General features: G+C 35.8%; 1 protein-coding gene and 1 long non-coding RNA gene across 2 annotated transcripts; one reads left to right on the forward strand and one right to left on the reverse strand.

Annotated features, from left to right (window-relative positions):
- Positions 1 to 473: 473 nt before the first annotated feature.
- On the reverse strand, positions 474 to 2,158 carry LOC132048094 (probable glutathione S-transferase). The gene is made up of 2 exons (XM_059439029.1): positions 1,812 to 2,158; positions 474 to 1,135 (listed from the first exon to the last, which is right to left on the reverse strand). Exons 1-2 carry the CDS (start codon positions 2,130 to 2,132, stop codon positions 791 to 793), a joined length of 666 nt encoding a protein of 221 aa, XP_059295012.1. The 5' UTR covers positions 2,133 to 2,158; the 3' UTR covers positions 474 to 790.
- Positions 2,159 to 5,140: 2,982 nt separating this feature from the next.
- Positions 5,141 to 7,516, forward strand: LOC132048095 (uncharacterized). The gene is made up of 4 exons (XR_009412898.1): positions 5,141 to 5,485; positions 6,606 to 6,670; positions 6,947 to 6,982; positions 7,060 to 7,516. It is a non-coding gene; the product is annotated as an uncharacterized LOC132048095 (long non-coding RNA).
- Positions 7,517 to 17,632: the final 10,116 nt, after the last annotated feature.

The raw sequence follows: 17,632 nt of genomic DNA on the forward strand, positions 1-17,632 counted from the left end.
AATTTGAGATACAGAAATTAAAGACCAGTGCCGGATAATCAGCACAAAAAAATGAAATGAGTCGAGTAAGGCCCAAATCAGCAAAGTGTGGCCCAGTTTAGGTCTCATTGAAACATATTATTCTACTATTCGTGGTTCATTTCAATTTACTATTATGGAGGTAGTCTATATATTTTTAGATAAGTACTTCACTACTAAAAAAATTCTATTTTCTCACTGATTTTCTACTTAAAAATATTCAGTGGCTATTTCTCAGTCGGTGGGAAAAACCTAAATAGTAGTATTTTCAGACGGAAGAATTAGGAAGTTTCCCAATGTTTCAATGGGAACCTGTTTCCCATCATGCATTTCCCAGTGAGCTGGTTCTGCGGGAATGAGATAGGAAAATTATGTTTTATAGCATAAATTTTTCACCGAATGTCGGTGGGAAAAATATATATTTCTAATAGTGCGTGGAAGAAAAGGCAAGAATAGAAACTCAAATGCACACTTTTCTATAAATAAAAGCTCAAATACACTCGGGAAGTCCGCTACGAGAGCGCACTTATTTTTTTGTCTCAGAAAGAGGCAAACACTTGAAGCCCAAATCACAAAAGGAAAAAAAGAGAGTAAAGGATGATATCCAGCATGTCAGGGGCGAATCCAAATGCTAGAATTCATGGGTTCAGAACGAGTATAATCGTATTATACATGTACATGATCTTATTATACATGTACATTTTTATTTTAAGTTTTTCCATGTGTATTCATATTCGAAATAACGTGTTCAGTTGAATCCACAAAATCCGCTCTATTCAATGCCATGCATCTTTCTGAGCATGACAACACACTGGTATACCTTTTCAGGATCTGGAAGAACACTGGAAACACTCTCCCTCTTAAGGCATCTCTTCATCCAGAACCCAAATTTAGGACACTCTTCTTCAATCTTAAAACCCCCGAAAACCTCGTAAGCGTGGAACCAAGAAGTCATGGCAATGGCAATGACATCAACGTACCCAAAGTTGTCTCCTCCAAAGTAATCCTTGTCACCCATGGCTCCTTCAAGCTTCTTCAAGATTTCTATGAAATCCTTCTTTGCAGTTTCTAGTTCCTCTCCTTTGCTCTTCCATATGCCCATTCCTCCGTCAAATACCTGCACCTCAAACACATCAAATTAAACTAAGTTGAAATAAACTAGCACATTGATGGAATATTATGGTGCACTATGTACCTAAACTAAAAAAAAAATATACTCTCTAAGAGCCTGTTTGGACATGCATTATTTGACCGGATACAAAATTTAAGGAAAAAGAAAGACTTTGAAACATATGGTCTACGACAAAACATTTGTATGTGTTTAAATCATCTTATGAAGGCTAAAATGAGAATTTAAAATTAATCATTTCTAAATATAATATATAAATATATCTTCTTCTTTTTTTGGTATACTAAAAAATGTGTCACATTGATTAAAAAAAAAAAAGGAAAAATATATAATCAGCATCCCCTATGATTTAGAACCACATAAGAGCAAGTAATCCAAAACAGTTTACCTAAGTACGTGTGAAGTATCAATGCACCAATTAGTCTATTACGTTTGGCTGTGACAATTGGTACTGCAGACCCCTAATAGATAGGTACATATTTTCCAGCAAAACTTAGGAATACATACTTTGATAACTAGCTACATGTAACTGTTAATAAAGGTGAACTAACTAGTAACATGAAAAATAAACATATTACCTACTATACCATATTAAAACAAGCTGATAGTGTAAAATATTTTTAGGCGGTCAATTATATAAGTTAGATATGAAGAAGATTTTGACCTTTTTGTCGATGAAGTCAGCCCAGAAACGTGCACGGGAGCGGCCATAAGCACAAGAAGGCAACAAAGAATTAGGAGAAGGATACTTCTCATCAATATAATACACAATGTTATTGGACTCTACAACTGGCTTTCCATTGTCCAACAAAACTGGAACTTTCTCATAAATTGGGTTTGATTTGAGAAGCAGCTCACTTTTGCCACCAAATAAGTCTTCTTCTTGAGATTCATAGACAACACCCTTTTCAGCTAGAGCAATCTTAACCCTCATGCAAAATGGGCTTGCCCAGAAATCCAATAGACGTAATTCATCTTTTGACATCTTTAAATTGCACTCTCCTTTTAATTTTTCTTTTCTGTTTTATGATGGATGATGATAGGTAATTGGCACATGTTGGGCTTTATATAAGTGCAAGATTTTGAAATTCCAACAAGAAAAATCTGATTGGGCTGAACTTCCAAGATGACATTGAAAATCTCGTGATTTTGTCTGTTGGCAGTTGGTTATGTGAGCTGTGATGTATATTATGCTAGCTTAACTATACATTTTGCCGGCATTTTGAATTTTTGTATTTCCTATCGTGAGCCACATTCAAGCAATGGGATTCATACAATATCCATTATACAAAATATTTTTTACTTATTATACATGTATATTACTAGTCAAAAACAATAAAATGCATAATAAATATAAGGGTTGAATTTCAAGCCAAAAATAATAAAATGCAAAATGCATTAATTTCCTTTATTTGAAATAGAAGTTTCATATAACCTATTTCTACAAAAGTTGAATCCCCTTAGTGAAATCCCTTTATTTTAGCCGCTGTGCATGAGGATATATATAGTTATAAGTTTGCATTTTTATATTAGTGGCACGTTTAGAATTAAAGTAGTTAAATGTATCATTGCTGGTAGGGTCGAAAAGTGTTACAGAAAACAAGTTGTGGAGCATAAAAGACAGTAGTGTTAACTTATGAAGAATAGTACTACTTGTCATGCAAGTGTACTAATACCAAGACATACTTTTATCACCTGGCTAGCTGTGCAAGGCAGGTTAGCAACAGTTGATAGATTACAAAAGTGAGGAATCCAGGTGCCCACTGACTGTGTTTTGTGTCAAACTTTAACTGTAGAAACCCTCTCACATTTATTTTTCACTTGTCCATACTCCAAACACATTTGGCTTGCATTACTTAATGGATGGGTGAAAAGAGACAATCATAAGCTCAAGGGGTTCAAAAAATAACAAAAGCTAAATATTAACAAAATAAAGTTGTTGATGAGAATCGCATGAATCGAACCTAGGACACTAGAGACAATTTTGAACACCCTGGACCACTTGAGCTAACCTTTTGCAATTGTTTAAGATGTTCAAAAGTTAATATATGTACATAAATACAGAAAATCTACCCTATATATACCTTTTGTAATTTTTTGCCGAGGGTGTTCGAGTGAACACCCTGGGCACCCTCTAAATGCGCCCCTGCACAAGCTTGGGAAGATGAAGTGAAATGGATTGCAAAAAGGGCCAGTGGAAACAGACCAAGAGCTGGTATCTTGAGATTCATATTTGCCGCAACAGTCTACCATGTATAGGCTGAAAGAAATGCTCGGAGATTTCAAAATACCAGTAGAGATTACAAGTTCAGATTCAAGGAAATTGTCCTCCAACTCTATATTCGAGGTCAAAGACAAACCAAATGGGCCATCATTTTGTACGCTTTGAATTATTTTCCTAGCTAGACTCTGTTTTGCTAGTTTATGCATATTTGAGTGTATAGATAGGAAAAAGTAGTTAGCAATCTTGAGAACTAGTTCTAGAGTCCAATGAACTGGTAGCTTTGTAAATATCATACTTGGTTGAAATAAAATTTCCTCTTTCGACCAAAAACATAATGCAAGTGTACACTACTAAAAACATTGAAAAGCGACCTACAAAAACCGACCTCAATAAATTCGGAAAAAAAACGACCTCATGAGGTCGGTATAAGCATGGTTTTATTTTTATAATTTTTATTTTACAAAAACCAACCTCGTAGGTCGCTAATTTAATAATAAATTCGAAAAAAAATACGTTACCGACCTCGTGAGGTCGCAAACTTACCAAAAACGATGCACCACACGGGTCGGTAAGTATTTTTAAGAAATTAAATATATAATTAATTGGGTGACCACATGAGGTCGGAATGCTTAATTAAAAAAAATTCAAAAATAATTCTACGATTAGCGACTTCACGAGGTCGGAACATTTTAAAATAAATAATAATTAAATTACATTAAGCGACCTCACGAGGTCTGTAAATCAAATTAATATTACAGTACCATCACTCTAATTTTTCCCTATTTCTCATTTCACACTCTCTCTCTCCTCACCGTTTTCCTTTCTCTCTCTCTCTCTACTCGATTTTGACCATCGCGGTGACCACCCGTCGCCCATCGTCTCGCAGTCCCTAGCCCGGTCTCCGCGCGTTGTCACCCGGTTTGTCAGTAGAAAATACACCGTCGGAGGTATTTTTTCCCTTTTGGTACTATTTTCCCAACTATTAAAGATTAATATAGTTATGTGAAATTTCTATGTTTATTTATTAGATTTCTAACCATTTAAGGTGCTTATTCTGACCTTCTTCCTCTTCGCTTTTAGGATTAGGTTTTAATTCTAGGGTTAGGTTTTAACTCGGTTAACGTAGATTAAGGTTTTCTTGAAGCTATAGTTGTTGACACTAAGCTATAAAGCGGTAAATAATTCCTCGATACGGCGTATTAATTCACCAAGGTGTCTAATTAATCTTAGTTTCATGGGATTCCTCAACAGTTACCTTTTTTTAAGGTCGGTATCCTTTTGATGCTATATGTTTTATTCTGTTCAAGTCCGTAAGTTAAGAGGTATTTGGAGCTAAGAAGTTTTTTCTTTTTGTTGTTTATCTTGTTTTGGACGGTTCTAAAGAAGAGGGGGAAGGGGAAGAGGCCGGAAAAAGAGGCAATCCATACTCTAAGAGTATTGGTTTAGGTTTCAAGACTCCTCGTGAGGCTGCCGAAGGTCAATATTCATTTCATCTAATTATATGGAAATAAGGTTCAATTCTTGTATTTCATTTGTTTATTTATACTAGCTTTTGTTGTTAGTTTTCATTCCGTTGGAGTTGTGTAGACAAATGCAAAAATATGAGTTGTGTGTTTATAATTCAGTATTATCCTTCCCTTTCTTATGTACCAGCTTTCCTTAAATTTGAGATGTATGTTCATGTGTTTGACTCCTGGCTGTTGTTAAACCTTACCTTATAAAAAAAATGACTCCTGGCCGTCGTTCCTTGGGTGCCCTTTTTTCTGGCTAATGCTCAAGTTTTTGTCTTTGTAACCTATATTTTTTGCAACTAGGTCAGGTGATTGTTGCAATATTTGTGTTGATCTTTTTCTGAACTAAAATTTATTAGTCTGGGCAGTTGTATCAGTTTGACATACCACTGTTAATAGGTCACTAGCTTCCTCTGAAATTCTTTGTGCAGATAATTGTTCATGAAAAGTGGACATACATGAATATGCTTACATTGATTATTCGTCATTCTTTTTACGTACTTATGTTCGATGTCTCATTGTAGGTTACTACATTTGCTTGCAATTTGGCAAAACATCGGAAATCTTCAACTTTGGAGTCCAAGGATGTACTGTTACATCTAGGTTTGTACCTATAACTGCAAATAAAGGACCTGTTCTTTAGTTTGTTTCCATTATTTAGAAAGAGTGCTATGATGACTTGGTACATATATTACTTGAAAAGATTATATTATTAGGTATAAAGGCTGTATTGTTCTGCTATATATGTTTGTTTTAGTGTATCTTTTTAATTTCTTTCTGTTGATTAGTATTTTCTTTACGACTTATGTAGCGAGATACTCCTCATTTAGGGAAAAACCCATCCTTTCTCTGTGCAATGTTTAGTTTCACAAAATTTAGACCACATTCTGATTGATATAACATGGGCCAAAGGTTATTATATCCGTAGACAAATATGTCCCTCTCCGTGTTCCTTAGTTCTAAGTTTCCGGTGATACTAGGAAAGCTCATAGATCATGTTCACAAATGGAGCTATATGCTGAACAGTTTTGTCTTAGCATTTTCACTTTGATACCAACTTTTATCGTATCATCTCGTTCATTTTCTTATGCATTTTAAGCTTTTCATCTGCTAATGGATGCATCCAAAGGCCACCACTTTCTTATTTATGAGTGGCTAGCAAAATTTCAATAACATATTACAGTTTTAATACCAAGCTCCTCTCTGTCCCTTTGGGGACATCCGATAAAATTGGAATGATACCAAAAACTCTCTCTTAATAATAGAGTAGTTGCCGCCTACGCTATACCTGAGTAAGCTCCTGAAAGTGAGTTCCAGGATCTAACTTGACCCTAATGGTAGAACAATATGACCATGCATCTAAAAGATGCACATTCTAGTTGTTGTATATGTAGAGAGATCAAGTGGTTTTAAAACTTTCCACCCATTTCATGTTTTAACTACAGCATGTAACATTTATAGTCAGGGTACTGTCTCAAATATTTTGAAAACGTGAACATCAATATCAGTAAGGACCAATTGTTTTGCCTAATGTCCTGTATCTCTCACAGTCACAGAGGGCTACTTTATGATGTCTTTAATATGCTAATGCCCGCAGACATTTATGAAACGTTGTACAATTGGTATTTTAGGGAGATGTTTATATCGCCTAATGTTCTATATCATGTATTAAGAATTTAAGGAAACTGAGGTATTTTTCTAATCTAAATGTGATTTTCGACAGAGAAAAACTGGCATTTGACTATTCCAGGCTTTTCAAGCGAGGAGAGGAAACACTATCCAGAAAATGTATGTATATCTGCCTCTCTTTCTTAGCCTTTTTTCATGATGGTATAGTCCCTTCTTGCATCTGCACTAATGTAGAATAATGACAATGACATGAATTATCACTACTACAAGTAATCCGTGACAAAATATCTTTACCTCATCCTTGCTCATTGGTTTAGTTGCTGATTGTAGTCCACCAATTGCTAGTAATCTGCTTATTCATTGATGGTTGTAGTTATTGAAACTGGGTGAAAACTCAGGCTGTTTTTATGACATAGTGTTTCTAATTCTGTGCAGTCACCAAGTGATCTCCATAAAAAGCGTTTGGATGTGGTGAGTGCAATTCCATATATAATAGACCCTGCCTAGATCTGGTGTATATTTTTTAAATCATTGTTAATTTGACTCAGATACGTACCTTGATGGAGGCCTCACAAACAGAAACAAGTACAGATAGTAGTGCTAAGGAGACAGTCAGACCAGCAGTGGGTGACTCAAATCACATGATCAGACCTCCAAGTTCAGACAAATTGGTTTCACAGTCTAATGCTTCTCAAATGCTGCATGAGATGACAAGGTTTTGATGTCCCTGGAGTTCTTGGTGTATCTCCCGTGTTAACTGTACAGATCTTGATGGTAAGTATCACTTCTTTTAAGATGAATTCTACTGTGATTTACTTGTTTACTGAAGAACCCAGCCTTTAGTGGCTCTGAGTTTTCATGCCCGAACATTATGTTTTTGTTTAAGCGATCCTTCTCTAGACCAATATCAGTTGCACATTGGATAAGTATGCTGTATGTAGTGTGGAGTTCTAAATCATGTCTTAGCTGCTGCAAAATGATAATAATGCTATTACTTTTTGGGTTTCATTCCAAATCAGTAGTTTACTTCTTGGGTACATCAGATAATCGCCCCTTCTGCCCTTTTCCTTCTCATCGATAATAGTCGTTAGCACAATCTAGCATGGTTTGCCCTTAGTTAATTTCGACTAATGTAGATCAGTGGTAAACGTAATGTTTCAAGTTGAGGTGTTCTTCATGTGGTCTTAATTGTATAAGTGCTTATTACTAGCTCATTTGTGATGCTCAGCAATTTAGTCCGAATCAGTGGCTTGAATGAATAACCCTTCTCCAGTCATTAGTGTTTGTCTCATATTGCAAGTGTTTCTTGGAACTGAACTTGTATTTGAAGTAGTAGCTCAAAGCTGCCTAATCCAACTAACTGTTATAACAGTCTTGTTCAACTTTCATTGAGAAGTTTTTCCCTTCCCTTAACAAATTTAAGAGAATTACCTATTTGTCTGAAGTTAACTATCGGCTAGGCAGATTTTTTCAAAGAATAAGTTTGAAGCTTCAAAATGGCAATAGCCAATGTTTTCTTTTACGATAATCAGATAAAGGTCAGGGGTATGTTCTGTCATCCATCATTTGGGTTTTAAAAGTGAGGTTGTTCTCTCTTTTATAACAAATTTACCCTTGGTAGAAAGTTTAAGGATATTTGGCTTTATCTTTGCCTTTATGTTGTGCTTTTGTTGGCTGCCTATATGAAAATAGCTAAGGCTAGGTTGTGCGAAGATACCAAATCTTTACAAAATTAGAATGCTATTTGATCTTGTATCTTTGAAAGTAGATGAAATCCCATTTCTTTTGATATGTTTGATTGTAAGCTTACTTAGTGACGTATAAAATTTGGTATAACCATTAACTTTGGTTTAAGGAAACCAATTCCGTTAGTTAGATATGTTGAGCAGGACCTCTAAATGAATGTATTTTAGCTTTAGATCTGGTTGTGTTAAGTATACATATGCTAATTTTCATTTTTCTTTCCTTCTTTGCATGAACCGGGAATTTCATCTCCCAAATATCCTCGAGATGCTTCGACCAACTAGCTGATGTATTCATGAGAATATCTTTGCTTGTTTTTCTTGTTTCTTTGCGATGAGTAGTGCACCTCCAAGGCAAACATTGCCGCATTTGAGGCTTAAGCCTGTTGCCATACTTGTCGTATGCCTGAGCTAAGTTACTGATGCCTTTTGGCCGCTTTCTTTGCTAAGTTTGGACCATGAGCTACTGTGTTCTTTAGGCCCTTTGTTGCTGCATTTGAGCAGATGATCACTGCTGCACCTGAGGCAGCCACTATGGCATTTTCGGGCCATTTGTTCTTTGTGTCTTTAAGTCCTTTCTTCTTCGCATTTCTAACGTCACCCTACGGGGTGGCGTATCATTTTGACTAACTATTTTATTTCATCCTTTGTGAGGTACATTTGACTAATAAGGGTATACAAGATGAGATTCTGTGAAGACGAACTTAGAGCTACGGACGAAAAGAATTAGAAGAGCATAGGATTGCTAAAGAACTTGGGCCAAGACCGCAAAGCTAAATTTCCTTTTTCTTACTTCTTTATTTCTGTATAAACATGCCCACTTTGTATGCCTACATTTACAATGATGCCGGGTCGTGAGATAGAGCGAGTGTTATGGCCATGGAGCATAAGATCGTTGGTTGAATTTTAAGTATTTTACTAACTTATGAATTTTTTGGTGGATTTGTTAAAATGTGGAAGTGTTTGGTTGATGTTTTTGAATGTTGAAGTAATTTAATGTTGTAGACTAACTTAATGTAGACTAGTTTAATGTTGTAGACTGGCTTAATTTAGACAAGTTTAATGTTTTGTGGATGTTTGCAAAGGTTGAAGTAGTTTAATGTTTTTTGTGAATGTTGAACTACGTTTTGATTCAACTTTAAAGTAGTTTCGAGTTGAATTTGACGTAGTGCGGGTTGCAGCATGTTATTATATGTGCGTGTTAGATTGTTGGCAGCTATTTGAGCTAGTTTTAGCTAAATGCAGAATTGGTTTTCATTTTTTTAGCGGGTGGGCGGTAAAAGCGACAGAAAATGCGCCAATTTTTCTGCGAGAAAATCGACCTCATGAGGTCGGTTATCTTAGTTTCATTTTCCGTATTTTAAAGAAACCGACCTCATGTGGTCGGTTGTGTTCATATCATTTTCCACATTTTAAAGCTGACCACGAGGTTGGTTGTGTTCATATTATTATCCAGATTTTAAAGAACCCGACCACATGAGGTCGGTAAATAAATTGCATTTTGCAGAAACCGACCTCATGAGGTCGGTTCATGATTGTCATTATTCATAAATTTATAGTTACCGACCTCATGTGGTCGGTAACAAAAATAAATAAATAAAATTTCAATATACCGACCACACGAGGTCGGTAACTTGAAAAAAATAAACAAAAACTAATATAATTCTACCGACCTCATGTGGTCGTTAATGCTTTTCTTTGAAAAAGTAATAATTTAATATACCGACCACATGAGGTCGGTATGTTAATTTTCCTTTTTTTTGGGACGAATCAGGTACCGACCACGTGTGGTCGCTTTTTTCCGACCTCATGAGGTCGCTAATTATTTGCGACCAGCCCATACCAGACCTACTTTTGAGGTCGGTTTTGAGGTCGCTTTTTTTCAGAAACCGACCTCGTGAGGTCGGAAAAATCAATTTTTTTTGGTCGGTTTTTAGCATTTTTTAGTAGTGTGTAATAGTTAAAATTGAAAGTACAAGGGGGGGGGGGTGAATTGTAAGCCTGTTAAAAATCTAGTCGACTACTGTTCGGTGTCAGTCGACTGATGGCGAGACAGCCTGCACAAATTTGTTAGTCCTTCGATTTACACAAATATAAATCACAATAAATATTAAGAGTGCAGAATATAATATGAAAGCAATATACTAAATGACACCAAGATTTTTATACTGGTTCAGAACCAATATGGTATCCTAATCCAGTCCCCTTGGGTTGTAAGGTGCAGCTCCTACATCTAACACTTAAACTCTTGTACAAGGTTGGTTTTTCACTCGCTCACCAACAACGACTCTTTGGTTTTCACTCGCTCACCAAAGAAACGAACAATGACACAAACTCCAATACAAAGCCTCACCAACAATATTTTTTCTCTCCTCTCCTTTTTGAGTACATAGTAAATTACTAAGAAATACAATGCTTATGAAAGGTAGAGCAAAGAACTTGAGAAGGTTGAGACGAAAGTATAAGTGGCTGCGTACTTTTCTTCTTTTAAGAGCTCATATTTATAGCCTTTCAACTTGCTCTGGCTATTGCATAACCCAAAGGAATTTCACAGATTGTTCCTCAATCTTTTTTGTGATTACTTGTTGATTGCTTCCTTAAATCTTGGAGTGATATCTTCTCCTTGATTCCTTGACCGAGTAGAGCTTCCCAATATTCCTTGTATAATTTCATTGGTAGTCTTTCCTTGTTGTTGCAGATTTTTGGTACTTGAGACATTAAAGATCCTTCCTTCCAATTCTTTAATGAATTGAGCAGAAGTAATTTTCCTTGTAGGGCATTGTAATTAAAATCAATTCCTTAATTACCTTGATCCCTTCCTTCATGCTAAATCTTGATTTATTCTCTTTCCTTGAATATGGCTTGATATATTTAATTACTGCTGCATCTTTGCGTGTTTTCCTTCCTTCACATTTAGCCGTAAAATATATTACTCAGCACCCTATATTTTCATAACTCTTGCTACGTTCCTCAAATCAAATGCTTCCCAAAATAGGCTGTAGTGGAAATATTCTTTCTTCCATAATTAGCAAATCATCTTATTTTGTAGTAAATATTTCCTTCCCCAATTCTTCTTGAACTTGGATCTTGATCACTCTGAATGTAGACTCTTTTATGAACTTGATACTTCTTGCATATCTTGATGCTCCATAAATTTTGAGCCTTCTTTAAGTAACAAATTGTTCTTGATCTTTTCCTTAAGCATCGAGAACCAATTAATTCCTTTCTTTATTGGCATTGCATTTGAGACCCTCTAATACTCTGAATCCCTAAGGACATGGTCTTTCTTTGTAAATGTCCTCGTAGGATATTTTCCAGCAAATAATCTCAACCCTTTTTTTTTTTTTTTTTTTTAATTTCATAGACTTTCCAACCTCTAGATTGTAGTGTAGCCATAGAGATATTTTCCTTCCATAAAATTAATATTGTAATAAATCTTCACTATAGTAAATATCCTTTCCATGATTCATGTAACTTGATTTGGGAAATCTTTTTCTTCCATATATTCTCCCGTAATTCCATCTCGTAATATCTTCTTCTTCATATTTGTTTAAATCTTCAAATAAACCTGTACAAAAATAAATTTACCATAAGTAAATGTTCTTTTATTAAATAATTGTGTTGGTTTGTTATCATCAAAATTAGTAGGTGAAACCTTGGACCTAACAAAAATCAGATTAAACATGTGTATATTTGATTGTCTTCGCCTTCATTGACGAAATACGTTAAGGAGCCGTTTGGACATGATTTGAAATCATGATATGAAATCATAATGATTTGAAGTTGAAGTTTTATTTGGACATGCAATTTGAATTTCTTAAGTTGTATTTTTTTCTTACATACATAAAAGAATCCACAAGTTGTGAAAATCATCAAAACTTTCCCAATTCTTATGTAATCTTACCAAATGAGTAAATCAAAGTTCATAACAAAATTGAAATGCTATTAGAAGGCCTTTCTAAAAAACACAACATCAAGTGGTCGAACTCAAAAAGGAATATTGAACATGAGTTGTATAAGTAAATGTAGTTGGTAAATGGTTGGTAAGAGTAAATTTGTTATAAATATACTACCAACTTGCAGATCTTTACTATTTGATAAACATGGTTGGTAAATATATCTACCAACTTATGAATCTTTTCTTACAAAATATAAACTTATGAGTAAAATTTTACATTTAAAATAATTTGATAGCATGATTTGAAATCCCAAAACGTACCTTTTTGTAGAATTTGGAATTTGAAATCATGATATAAAGCAGAAACTGATATTTTACTCAAATTGCATAAATAAACACTGATTTGAAATCAATATATGAAATCATAATTTTATAGAGTTAATTCCCTAAAAGGTCACTCATGTTTAGACAATTGCCTCTTAATATCATTTTTATTTCTTTTAGGACTAGAATATCACTCAACTATCTCCATTTTTCTCAAAAAATGCTAATTATTGCAAAACTCTCCTTCTCTCCTAGTTGTCATGCCATGTCATATTAAAATTTTACTTTTTAATAATAAATTTATGGAATAATTTCAAAAACCTCCCTCCAAATTTATCTTGATAACACTTAGTTTTCTTGTGGTTTGAGATATTTACACTAACATCCCTTATTTCAATTTTTGTAACCAAACTTGTATAAATAATTAGAAATCTATATATTTCAAATTTACCCTTTTATAACTTAATTATGTGAACAATGTTTCGTAACAGTTCTCTCCCCTAAAATTGTTAGGATTGTTATATTAATAGTTAGGCTAAAAATTTAAAACTATCTAATATCTAGACAAAATAGTCAGATGCCCCCTCAACGTTTGGCCGGTTTAATTATGACGCACCCAACCTTTGCGGGCGTCCTATTACCCCTTGATCATTTTTGTAACATCCCGTAAACCTGAGTTAGGTGTGTATGTGTAAAAACTAGTTTTAAGATGATATTTTAGCTATATGAATCCATTCGGTATGAATTTGGGGGATAAGCAGTCGTTTTGAAGTCAAACCAAAAAGTGAAGTTCTTAAGGCCTTCTAAATTCGGCTAAGTCTGAAACAGTCTGTACTTATGGCCAGTTTTCGGGTATTTGTGTTATGAATTTGAGAAAACTCAAAACTTAAAAGTTGTAGGTCTTTGGAATACCTTTCCAACCATATATTATAGAGCTCAAAAGGAGCTTTGTGCTAGAAGTTATGCCCATTTCTTGGACACCGCGCGATGCGCGAAGTGGCCTTTAGTGCCCGATCACACACCAGAGGCAGTGTTACAGCCTTCGCTGCGCGAAATGGGCCTCCAGCTGCACGGCCGCGCACCGAAAACGACGTTTTAAAGCCCTAACTTCGTTATATTCATTCCCACTTCGTTTTAAACCAATTTTTCTGAGAAAAAGAACATTAAAGAAGTCTCTCTAACCCTAAGGTGAGTCTATACTCAATCTCCATCCATCATACCCCAAAGTTCATCTCTTTTTTTTTTTATCATAAATCATCTCTCCAAACCGTAGGTTCTTGAAAATTCAAGAAGAGGAAGAAAAGAGGCGTGTGGAATTCGTCTAAAAGGTAAGACTTCTAAGTTTCCTAAGTTTATTGTCAAGTTTGGGTTAGAGTAGAAAGTTCTACAAGGTTAGAATCTGCTAGTGATTCATGGAAGGGTCTAAGAACACATTTATAGGCTTAGAAAAGCCCTAATTTTTCGAAACATAAAGAGAGTTCGTAGAAACGAATAAAGCTTTAATCTTTCTCATCTAAATCCATTGTAGATTGATTGTTGAACCTTGGGAATTTCGTTTTGCTAGCTTTTAGCAGGATTTGATGTATGTCTCTTTTGAAAACCTTATTTTGGATGTATGTCACGACCCACACACCTAGGTCATGACCGGCACTCAGTTAGCCTAAGCCAACCGAGCAAGCCCGAATCATTTCTTGTTAGTAAAAATTTCGGCAGAGTTTCCTCTGTCTTTGGGAGAAAATCCATAAATCAAAATCTGTCAACACCCAGTAAAGTAATCCAACAAGCTACAATACCAACATATTAAGTTTTATAGAGCATCAGCATCCGAGCCATGGGCTTTTCGCAAAACATATAAGTCCCAAGCTATACTTTACTAACCTGAACAAAATAAGATATACAAGGCCGACTTAAGGAGCAAAACTCTAGGATTTGAAAAAAAAAAAAAAAAGCTAATATACTATAGTAGTCAGCAACATGGTGGCCCACGCGAAACAAGTGCGGGGCTTACTAGATTCGTTGTCAGCTCTGTCTGAGTCAAAATGTCACCCTCGGCTAAGTTATCTGTAGGAAATTAAAACAAGGGAGTGGTGGGTCAGTCACACCGACTGAGTGAGTAATAATATCAAGCATAGCGTTTTATTTGGGACAAGCATATGTATAAGAAATCATGCAACATGTAAAATCATCAAAAGATATCTCCTTTAAACCAACAGCATAATACATCTATGAAAACTATGTTTAAACCAGTTAAGTAATCACGTGCTTATTTATTGGGAGGTCCCTATGCCATTATCAAAATATACGTTCGACACTATGGATTTACCATAGTCGTCTAACTACCCCGTCGCCTAGGTTCCCTTCTAAAGGGCTTTTGTACAATACGAGTTCACTTACAAGGTGCACCAGGTCTAACGATCCCGACGTTAGATAAAGGGACTCTGGCAAAGGTTCTTCCGAAAGTTCCTTTTTCATAATACAAATATATTCTTTCCGTGTCAAGAATTTAAATCCAGCAGTATATATCAACTCATCGTTATCAAAAAAGAATATATAACAACTCATAAATGGCATGGTTCAAGAACATCCAGTGTGTAAAAGTGAATTGATGTGCTTTCATATCTAAGGTCATCTTTGTTGCTTGTCCGCGTGCAAATAATCTCTTTCGTTAAACAACCAATTCTATGCAAGAAAACGAATTTAACACATGCTACAGTAAAAAAAAAAAAAAATCAACTATGAAGGAATTATCACTCACTGTACTCTTACCGAATAACTCCAATTCGCTTCTGACAATCGTCTCCTTGAAGTATCTGTTATCTAAAATATATAAAGCAATATTCGAGTCATATGCGGGCTTATCAGCTGCCAATTTCCCCCAATTAACCTATGCTCATCGGATACTAAATTTAGATTTCTAGCTATTTCTTGCTATTCTCTATACGGCACGAGCATACCAACAGCATGTTTTTAAGTTTTATTCCCCAAATTTAAAACTCTAGAAGAGAATTTCAATTTATTTGATTCTAAATCTTAGTTGTTATTGATCCCTACCCAACAAAAGGATGAATTTAGTGATGAAAGAACTTACTTGCAAAGTCAATAATGGAGAAACCAGTTGGATCTTGAATTTTTCTTATTTGGTTCTAAGTCTCTAGCTTCTTTTCTTCACTTCCTTTCCCTGTAGCTCTTGTTTTTTTTTTCCCTGTAGCTCTTGTTTTTTTTTTCTTCTCCTTGGAAACTATGCTGCTGCTTCACTCCCTTTTTTTTTTTTTTTTTTGTTTAAGTTATCAAATAGGTACTAGAGAAGTGGGTAATAAATAGCTTATGATTGAAGTAATATGGGCCAAGACTTAACACCTAGGTAACTTAGATGGGCCAAGGCCCAATATTTCAGGTTGTTATATTCTTCCCCCCTTATGGAAATTCGGTCCCCAAATTTTAAAGATATACGTACCTACGGATATGAACAAGTGAGGATACTTGGCTCGCGTCGTTTCCTCGTCTTCCCATGTCGCCTCTTATTTAGTATGATTTTTCCATACCACTTTCACTGTCGCGATCTCTTTCGACCGCAACTTTCTTATTTGTCTATCGATTATAACCACCGGTTCCTCTTCACAGGTTAGGTTCTCATCTAACTGAATATTTGATGCTTCGAGCACATGGGATGGGTCTGGTATATACTTTCGTAACATTGATACATGAAATACTGAATGTACAGTCGATAATTCTGGTGAATTCCTAAACGATAAGCAATTGCGCCTATTTTCTCAAGTATCTCGTATGGTCCAATGTATCTCGGGCTCAATTTCCCCTTTTTCCCAAATCTCAAAGCACCTTTCATTGGTGATACTTGTAAGAATACGTGATCTCATACTAAAAATTCCAACTCTCGATGTCTCTTATTAGCATAAGCCTTTTGCCTACTTTGGGCTGCTAATAATCTCTGCTTAATTAGTTTAACCTTGTCCAGTGCTACCTTTACCAAGTCTGGGCCTAATACCTTTGCCTCACCAGTCTCGAACCAACCAATGGGTGATCGACATCGTCTTCCGTATAAAGCCTCATAGGGTGCCATCTGTATACTTGCTTGAAAGCTATTATTATAAGCAAATTTGGCTAAAGGTAGATATTTGTCCCACCACCAAAATCAAGGACACAAGATCTCAGCATATCTTCTAATGTTTGTATGGTTCGCTCGGATTGTCCATCCGTCTGCGGGTGAAATGTGGTACTTAGATCTCTTGGCGTTCACAACGCTTCTTGGAATGCCTTCGAAGTGTGAGGTGAATCGGGGACCGTTCTATCCGATATGATAGACACTGGAACCCCATGTAGTCTAACAATTTCATCCATATAGATCTGTGCATAACACACTCCATTATAGGTAGTTTTTACTGGCAAGAAGTATGCCGATTTCGTCAGTCGATCCATAACCACCCATTTAGAATCATAACCCTTAAAAGTCCGTGGTAATCCGGTTACAAAATCCATAGTGATCCGCTCCCATTTCCACTTTGGTATCTCAAGCTGTTGCATTAACCCTGCAGGTCTTTGATGCTCCGCCTTAACTTGTTGGCAAGTCAAACATCGGGTGACATAGTTCGCAACATCTTTCTTCATACCTTCCCACCAGTATAATTGATGAAGGTCTTGATACATTTTTGTGTACCCGGGATGAACCGAGTACTTGGAGCCATGTGCTTCTCCGAGCACCGTTTGCCTCAGACCATCAACATCCGGTACACAAATGCGATCTCCAAGTCATAATACTCCATCACCATCCAGGGTAAAATCTTTGTTCTTGTCGGCAACACTTTCATCTCTAATTTTGCACAACCGTGAATCTTGGTATTGCTTTGCCTTTATGTCCTCCATCAATGATGACTTGGCTTGAATATGTACTATAATGAGCCTGCATGCCCCAAACTGAAAACTACTCCACTTTTCTTCAATTTCTGAATCTCTCCTGCTAGAGGTCTCTTGGTTAGGCTAAGGTGTGCCAAACTGCCCACCCACCTAGGTCATGACCGGCGCTCAGTTAGCCTAAGCCAACCGAGCAAGCCTGAATAATTTCTTGTTAGTAAAAATTTCGACAGAGTTTCCTCTGTACCGGGAGAAAATCCATAAATCAAAATCTGTCAACACCCAGTAAAG

The sequence above is a fragment of the Lycium ferocissimum genome, chromosome 2 (assembly GCF_029784015.1).
Source record: "Lycium ferocissimum isolate CSIRO_LF1 chromosome 2, AGI_CSIRO_Lferr_CH_V1, whole genome shotgun sequence".
In the NCBI taxonomy this organism is placed as follows: Eukaryota; Viridiplantae; Streptophyta; class Magnoliopsida; order Solanales; family Solanaceae; genus Lycium; species Lycium ferocissimum.